Raw genomic sequence first — 8754 nt, 5'->3', positions numbered from 1 at the left:
TGAAGAAGCCGAGCTCGGAAAGGCCGGTGGAACCAGAAAAAAGAGGAGATGACCAACGGCAACCTTCACAGGAGCCCTGGGAGCAGGGCCCAACCCTCAGAGGAAGGATGGAGCTGTTACGGATCAGATAGAACTTCTGCGGCCCACGGATGAGAACTGAGATGCAGAGAGGAAGGAAGGACTTGACAAGAGAGGAAGAGGAGAGAAGGAAAGGAGTGGGCTCTGGTGGGCGATGTGGGGTCCACACCATCAGAGGAAGGCGTGCGTCTCACCGCTGACGCACCGGCCGTATCCCGCCATCTGCCGGCTCAGAGGGCCTTCTAGCTCCTGCACACCCTGCCCAGTGTGGGCTTGCATCCGGATTACCTGGGATGCGTGCTACACAATTCCCATGGCCCCGGACACAGTCTCTTAGAATCTCTGCCATGAGTCAGGCTCTGCATTTAAGTCGCTTTGCAGGCAGTCCTTGGACACCTTGAACTCGACTTCAGATACACATCTTGCACTGTGAAGGGTGAAGGAAGGATGGCGGTTGGCCTGTTTCACAGCGGACATCTCCCTGTGTCCTAGGGCTCCATTCACTTGAATGTAGGGCCAGCCCCCGAGGCTGGGGGTCATTCTAGAAAGCACACCTGTCGGGGTGATGAGGATGATGAGGGCAGGCAGAAGCAGTGTGTTTGCGCAGCCTCTGCCACACAGAGCAGAAGAGCCAGGAGACGGATGTGTCAGTGTGGGCGGGATGCGCGGGAGGACACGGACTCTGCTCCACAGCAGCATCATCTGGCTTGGCCGCCTCCTCCCCGCTGGTCTCAGGAGTCCCCCGGGAGCCAGAGCAGAGCCAGAGCGGGGCACTCCTGCCTAGATCTCACTCTCCTCGAGAATCTCCTCCATGGTGTGGGCCAGGGTGAAGTCCCCCTCGCTGCTCTCGGACAGGCTGCTGCCCCGGGGCCAGGCGGCGTGGCCGCGGCGGGGCGGGGCGCCCACCTCCCCCAGGCCCTCCACAGTCAAGTGCAGGAGCTGCCTGCTGCCGGACGAGGGCTGCACCTTCCCCAGCGTTCCGGCGCTGGTCCCCTCCGAGAGCTTCTTGGGACATTTCCCCAGGAATCGGAAGTTCTTCTCCAGGACCCAGGCTCTGCAGCCCGAGTGGTGGGCCAGCAGGAAGCGGGCCCACTGCTTCCGCAGCTCGGCCTTCACCTACCAGGTGAGGAGAGGGCAGGGTTACTGTCTTGGAGCCAATGCACCACGTGTCCACCCAGCAAATATTTCTCAAGTGTCCTCTCTGGGCCACCCTTGGGAAACCTACCTTCTCACTGGGGGAAACAAGCAAAGAGAAGCAAACAAATGCATGTGAGCAGAGCAGGCGGGAGTGACACCTGGAGGCTGTTAAACAGGACAGTGGGGTAAGAGACAAAAATGTGAGAAACGGCACTCAGAAAAGGACTGTGTTGAGGTGGCATCTGAGACCTGCCTGGCAGATAAGGGGTCCCTGCGTGAAGATACAGAAGAGGCAGCAGTGAGCGAGGCGGAAGAGGTGTTGCTGCCCAGAAGCTTACATTCTAGTGGCAGGAGACAGAAATCCATATTTAAACCTGGGGTGGAGAGAGGGGACCATGAAAGAGAGCCAGAAAATTTCCACCAACTCCTAAAGTCAGGAGAAAACTGCTCGGGCCTCTGCCTGCCCCCCCCCCCTTCAAGCCTGTTTCCCAGGGTGCACAGAGCTGGCTGGGGCTACGCTATAATATAAATAATAAAAATAATCATTGTTACCAGGCATAGGACCTTTCCCAGGCATGCCCAGGGCAACACTGTGTGGTAGGGACAGTTATTATTCCCATTTTACAGATGAGGAAACTGAGGCTCAAAGAACTACACTGACCTGACTAACTCAGAGCTCCTCAGTAGGTGAGTCGTGGCTTAAATAGATTTCTGGACACCAGAGTTCCAGCTGGTTCCCTCTGTCACACTCTGATCCTCCCAGCGTGGCTCCAGCGGGGCCAGGTTTGGGTTCTGGCTTTGCCGCACATCCCAGTACCTTTCCCCACCGCTCTAAGCTGCCTCCTGCTCTCTCTGCTGGATGCCCACGGCACATGCTGGCCACTGCACTTCCCCCCATGGCGCCATCATGGACGCGGGAATCTCCGGGGACTGTGGGATGCCAGCCCCAGCCTCGCAGGAGCCTAGGGTGACAGCGTGGGAAACATACCTCTCCGTTGGCAAAGCAATACTGCAAGGCCACGAGTAGTCCCTGGAATGGAAGTAAGAGGGGCATGAAGCTTTACTTGGTAGAGGTGTCTGGGGGTTACTTGGAAAGTCCTAAAGTCACCCTTGTCCTAGGAGCCCCTACAAGAGGCAGGCAGCTACCTGCCAGAAGTAACTGCAGTTAGTCGTGTTCTGTGACTAACCGTACAGTGACTGAGTCACTGTTAACTCAGGTTTCCACGGGGTGTCCTCGTTAGCACCCACCACCCATATCAGCCTAGATGTTTGCTTAGGTGCTTACAGGTCAATGATGATTAGACCCTAAATTCTCATTCATTCAATTATATAAATACTGTACAAGGTAACTGATTTCTACCTGTCCACAGTGGGCAATGGCTAATTTTTTTTTTTTTTTGGTTTGTTTTTTGCTTGGCTTGCATCCTTTCCTTTTGGAAACTGACCCTCTCCTACTCCCTGGGCTTCTGGCAAGGCTGTCAATCATGTGGTCTTCACGTTCCAGGGTGGCCATGACCACTATAACCAACCCCAATGGGCATGTGACCCGAGCAGGGCCCATCTGAGTTCTTTTCACCGTGAAAGAAGAGAAGGCTGCACCGTCTTCCCTGTGTTTGCCAGCTTTACAGTCAAAGTTAGCCTGGAGATGCTCAAGGGCATATTCCCAGCTACACGGAGAGAGCCTGACTGAGGGTAAAGCCAGCGCAGAGAAAAGCAGAGCCTGGAGATGCTCAGAGACAGATTTCTGATGATGTTCTTTGAGTCCCTGGATCCAGTTATGCCTGATCCTGGACTTTGCACTTTTGTGAGATCACAGATACCCCTTTCTCTTGTCAGAATATTCCTCTTGCAAAGATAGATCATGCCATGCCAGTGGGTTCCCATCACACTTAGATTCAAATCTAACATCCTAACCACAGAAGGAGCTCAGGTGATGTGGGCTTGTGTCCGTCTTACTGACTTCATCTTGTACCACGCTGCCCCTCGGTCGCCACATTTCAGGCACGCGGGCCCTCTGGCTGCCTCCAGCATCTCAAGCTGATGTATTAGGATGTTGAATAACTAAGTGGATCCAAACAACAGATTTGTCATCTCACATACTTCCTATGGGCTAAGAATCTGGCCATGGCTTAGCTGGGTATTCTGACTCACGGTCAAGATGTTGGATGGAACTTCGGGCATCTGAAGGCTTGACTTGCTTCCAAGGTGACTCACGTGCCTGGCAAGTTGGTGCTGGTTGTTGGTGGGAGACCTCTGTCCCCTCAACTAGAGCTTCTTGGGTGTCCTCATGATATAGGAGCTGGCCTCCCCTAGAGGGGGTGACCCAAGTCAGCAAGGTGGAAGCTGCGACTCGTTTTTTATGTCCTGGTCTCAAACATCACATGCTTTCATGTCCACAATACCTTAACGGTCACCCAGCTCAACTCTACTCAGCGTAAGAGGGAGTGACTCAAGGACCTGAAAACCAGGAGGCAAAGCTCATTGGGGGCCATGTTGGAGACTGGCTACTGTAACTCACTTCTTCCTCGGGTCCCTTCACACGTCCTGTTTTCTGGACCATTCTCCACTCATATCTCTGCCTAACTGGCTTTTCAAAATTCAGGTCTCAGCTCAAAAATTCCCTAAAAGAGAAGTCTTTCCCGACCACTCAAGTTTGGGTAGCCATTCCAGTCGCTATCGCAGTCCTCCATTTTATACTCTTCAGGATACAAATAACCAGAATTGTTATTTATTTGCCAACTTGGTTATTATCCATCCCTCCCCGCCCCCACCTTCCCCAACCAGACCAGCGCCTTTATCTGGTCTTTTCACTGCCAGATCCCCAGCACCCGAAACAAACGCCTGGCACATAGTAGGAGGTCAACAGTATTTGTTGAGTGAATGAGTGAACGAATGAATGAATTGAGTTTCTGTCATGACTAAAAGAGTCTTGCCTTGTACAATGTCAGGCCGTTTCTGAATTACGACAGGACAACCTCCTTTGTTCTCTTCCTGGAACTGTGGGCACGAGTCACAACAAACATGAGGCCACCTTTATATGGCGTGTCTGTTCACAAAGCATCCACGTTGGGGAAGTTTCGACCAAGGGGTAATCTCTTGAGGTTGCAAACATTTTCTGGATGTGCTGCTTAACCACCAGAGGTCTGGAATCAAAGACGCCTTGTTAATGTTTGTTTCCATTGTTTTCCCAGACTCTTCTGCATCCTAATTTGTTAAATAGCCTCCTGTGGCAACCTATGAGCCATGGCCTTCCCTGGGACGCGAGGGTCAGTGGGACTCAGGCTGTGTGTCTGATATATTGGTGCTAAATCTGTGTGCAGGACCCAAGGACTTGAGTGTTTATGGGAAGAATCTCGTAAAATGCCAGGACTCACAAAGAAAGGACACATTTCCAAATCAAGAGTGAAGCTCACAGTGCAGACTGACCCTTCCATCTCTCTCGACAACATTTCTCTCACCCTCTGTAGCTAGTAAGGGGGGTTTGGTCCTGGGAAAGGAGCTGAAATTGAAAAGGAATTATAAAATGTGGCTCTGGGGGAAGATTTTTATGCTCCTTCTTACGGAAGCCAGAGAGTTCCACGCTGGCTGTCACATGTGGGGATTCTGTCCATGAGTGTGGAATTTTCCTTGTCTCAGGCACCTTTATTCCATGGTGATTGCTCCTGGACAGGGGTGCGGTGGTCCAGGTCACCATTCTCAGACACACCATCTCCTTAGAGGGTCCCAGCTGCCCTGCACAGTTGGCAGCGCAGGTGTTATTTGCCTCTGGGCATATGAGGTTAGAAGAGGAGGGTTTTCAGGGAGCCAGAACTCTTGCGCATGAGTTGGCTAAAATAGGATTCCACAGCACAAGCATGTCTTTCTCTTCTTTGGGTTCTTGATTCATGGTTTGAGGAATGTCCTGGAGTCTGGTAGAGGTCTCCTACCAAAGCAAGTGTGAAGGGAGTGGTCCCATGAACGTAAGGTTCTCATGTCACGTGTCACCAGCACGTGGCAGTCCCTCCAAAGGTCCCTCGACAGCAGGAAGCTGGTGAGACTCTCCATGCAATCAGCCCTTGGGAGAGTGAAGGGCCCCCAAAGTAGCAAGGAAAGGACCAAATGGTCCCATGTGGCAGCTGCTCTCCAGAGATGGCCCCAAGGATCCCTCCCCTCCCTGTAGGCATGTGCTGCTCCTCACATCGAGACATGGACCTTATTCCCCTCTCCCTGAATCTGGGGTGACCTTGTGACTCCTTCTACCAGCACAACGTGGTGGAAGTGACATCTGGGACTTCCTGAGCCTCTGCCTTGAGAGGGTTAGAAGTGCCTGCTTCCTCTCTCTCATAACACTTGCTCCTGGGATGCCCTGAGAGTCCAGCTGCGGTGCAGGATAGATGGAGAGGCCCCATGGAGGACAGCTGAGGCTCTCTCATTGATAGCCTCAGCGGAGCTCCCAGCCAACAGCGCAGGTCAACGACTGACTAGCCATGGGAAGGAGCCATCTTGGATGTTCCGGCCCAGTCAAGCCTTCAGATGTTTGCAGCCCCATTCAAGGATTACGTGTATCAAACGGATCACCTTGCTGAGTCCAGACACCCAGGCTCACAGCATCATTAAGGATAATGACATGGTTACTGCTTCAAGCCATGAAGTTTGGGGGTAGCTTGTGGCAGAGTAGTGGACAACCAAAACCTGCTCCCTCACCAGAGGAGTCTGATGGGCTCGGATTCATTCTCAGAAATCTGTCCTGCAAAGCTCTGCGTGAGTGCCTGATCTTCAGCTAGCCTTGGGTGTGGGAGGTCAGCTGATCCAGGAGTCACGTGACCGACCAAGCCCTCAGAGGAAAAAAGACCACCAGATACACCAGAAAGAACAGCTGTAGTTTTGTGTTTTGTTGTTGTTTCTAATTTGGGATTACTTTTTAAAGAAGATTAAGGTCAAGCAACAGAGGAAACCCAAATTACTAAGCCTTAGTCTTTGAAATCCCCCAGAAGATTGAAATAAATTAAACATGGTTTCAAAATGAAGAAAGTTACCCGTGGGTCCTCTGTCTCGGTTCAAAGCCACATCAGGTCAGCTCTACCAGAAGGAAAAAAGAGCCATGGTCCAGCTGCCCAGCCCGTAACCCAGGCTCTGTCTCCTTGGCCTTTGGTGTGTGTGCAGAGGTCAGGCACGTTTTCTTCCCTCCGTCCACAGAATCTCAGTTCCTGACCCTGCTTGGTGACAGTGGCTTTCAGACCCTGATATAAGGAACCTGGTGTCTCCTGGTTCTGTCCCTCAGGGGCACCTGAGAGGCACCATTGCACAGTGGTTCCAACAAGGGCTTAATCTCTGAATGCAAATCTCATCTCTTACTTACTTCCTCGCATTATTTGCAAATTCTCCTCTGCGCTTCAGGCCCTTCATCTTTAAAACTGTAGAATAATTGCTCCCTTACAGCGGCAGGTGTGAGGGGTCAGTGCAATTTATTTTGACCCAAATAAAGCCGCTCCAGCCAGCCTCAGCCTCTCAAGCCTTCGACGTTTAGGCCCCAGACCCGTGAGCGGGGAGTGATCTAGGAGGTCCAGCCCCAGTAGCCATCACATGGAGCCCAGGTGAGACAGCCCTACTGGTCCCACCTGGATTCCTGACCCCCAGAATCGCGAGAAATAGAGTATTGTCATTTTAATCTGCTAAGTAATGGATAACACCTGAGGCAATGGATAACCAAAACACCTAGGTACCTGAACTAGGAGGTAAGCTGGCCTCCTGGTTCTGGTTTCAGCCCCGACACATCTGTCAAGTTTCAAGACCCTCTTGGCCTCTGCTCACTGGTTCCTACCCAAGTTGTGTTGTGTTCTGAGAGTGTAAAGCACAGACAACGTTCATTCTGCCCAAGCTCTGCAGAGAACCCGGCAAAAAACAGGCACTTAATAAAAGGCTTCATGTTGACACTCACAGTTAATATGATCGTGAGTCACACGAACTCTTGGAGGGCAGGAAACAAACCACTTTTCCTTTCCTTGTCATTGAGTCATGCTGGCAGGATTAAGGCGACACTTCCATCTACACACCCTTCAATGCCAGAGGCCCTCGCCGATAAATCCTGCTGATGCGAGAATCTGTTTCTAACCGTGGGGTCTCCCAATGCTGAATCTGTTTAGGTCAAGGGCAATTTGTTTTCTCCAAAACCAAGGCATCCTTGTTCAGATGTCTACTTACGTGGAAGGAGCTCAGAGTCAACTGAATGAAGAGTCGGATAAGTTTGGAGAATCCTTCCACTTGATCGTCAGTGATGAAAGAGAAGAGAATCTCGTGAACACCCAGTAAGGGAATGAGGACCAGCGTTGACTTGGCCAGTCTGCAAACAACAACCCAACCGCTGTCAGGAGGGCACACGGGGAACAGGCAACATTTCCTTCTCTCCTGGGCGTCCTTTACTGTAGCCCTTATCCTGCCGACAGCGGGTTTTCCCACTTGTCTGCTTGTCTCAAGGAATGCCTCAAGGACCAGTGTGGTCTTGGTCACTGAAGCATCCCCACACCTGCCTCATGGAAGATGCTCAGAGCACATGGATTGAATGAATAAATGGATGAATGAATGAATGAATGAGTTCCCCCACGTAGATTATGATATACCTACAGACCCTAACGTTTTGCCTGATGGGTAGATTGCCATGCCCATGGCTGTCACCCTGGGACGCCACGCCCCTTCCAGGTTTGACACGTCTCCGATCACCTGGCTAGCCAGCGAGTCTCCACCTCTTTCTCTTTCCAGACTTCCTGTGTCAGGGCTCTACTGAGCCTGAGAAGGGAAAGAAAGTGACTTTCCCAGGGTCACACCCCTACTAAGTGGTACATCCCAGCCTGGAAGCTGGGCTTCAGACCTCGCACTCAAGCCTTGCACCCTCCAAGCAAGACTTCACCATTTGCCCGCAGGCTGCCCCTCAACCCTGGTGACAGCGAAGGCAGCAGGAAATGAGACACTGATCCTTCCCCATAAAAAAGCACTGTGTGGAAGGTCACTGTTGTATACACTCTACACGAAAAAGACAAACATTCCTCGGTACCACCCACGTGCAAACTGCACAGCTGGGGCCCAAACATTCCGCACCGCATGCCAGTGGTTCCCAAATAGGCTACCAGAATTCCTTACGGAGATTTTTAAATATATATATTTTTTATTGGTTGGATATATATATATCCTGGGAACGGGGATTTTGAAAGACCTCCCCACTGGCCACGGCGTCAGCAGCCACATTTGGGAACAACTGCTCTCTACCACTGAGCTGCTTCTCAATTTAAAACTAACTCCATTAGCAAAGGTGACTCACATTCAGGGCATAAACAAAGCTACTGTCTGATACACATTGGGGAAAAAAGAATTTAAATGTAATGATTTTTTCTTTTTTAGCCCAAGTCACTTGTCTTAAAGGGCCAGAGTAGGCCAGAGTCCCTCCCCACTGAATACAAGTCCCCTGGAATCAAAGATGCGGACACAGAGGGGGTCATCAGCCCCTCCTGGGCGGTATCTCCAGGAAGGTTTAACTCTATCCGAGAGGAAGCGCTGACCACGAATCCT

At 51.6% G+C, this 8754-nt stretch overlaps 1 protein-coding gene across 1 annotated transcript in view; it reads right to left on the bottom strand.

Moving 5' to 3' along the window:
* Positions 1-613: 613 nt before the first annotated feature.
* The window catches only part of GLP2R (glucagon like peptide 2 receptor), a 41658-nt gene continuing 33517 nt past the window's right edge, over positions 614-8754 (bottom strand). The window contains exons 11-13 of the mRNA XM_010991773.3: positions 7396-7534; positions 2204-2245; positions 614-1194 (exon numbers count right to left, since the gene is read on the bottom strand). Coding sequence (XP_010990075.3) covers positions 859-1194; positions 2204-2245; positions 7396-7534 — 517 coding nt within the window. The 3' untranslated portion in view covers positions 614-858. The remainder of the gene's footprint in view (positions 1195-2203; positions 2246-7395; positions 7535-8754) is intronic.

Source organism: Camelus dromedarius, chromosome 16 (genome assembly GCF_036321535.1).
Source record: "Camelus dromedarius isolate mCamDro1 chromosome 16, mCamDro1.pat, whole genome shotgun sequence".
Taxonomy (NCBI): Eukaryota; Metazoa; Chordata; class Mammalia; order Artiodactyla; family Camelidae; genus Camelus; species Camelus dromedarius.
The sequence above is the reverse complement of the archived record's forward strand: the minus strand, read 5'-3'. Positions and strand labels throughout refer to the sequence as shown.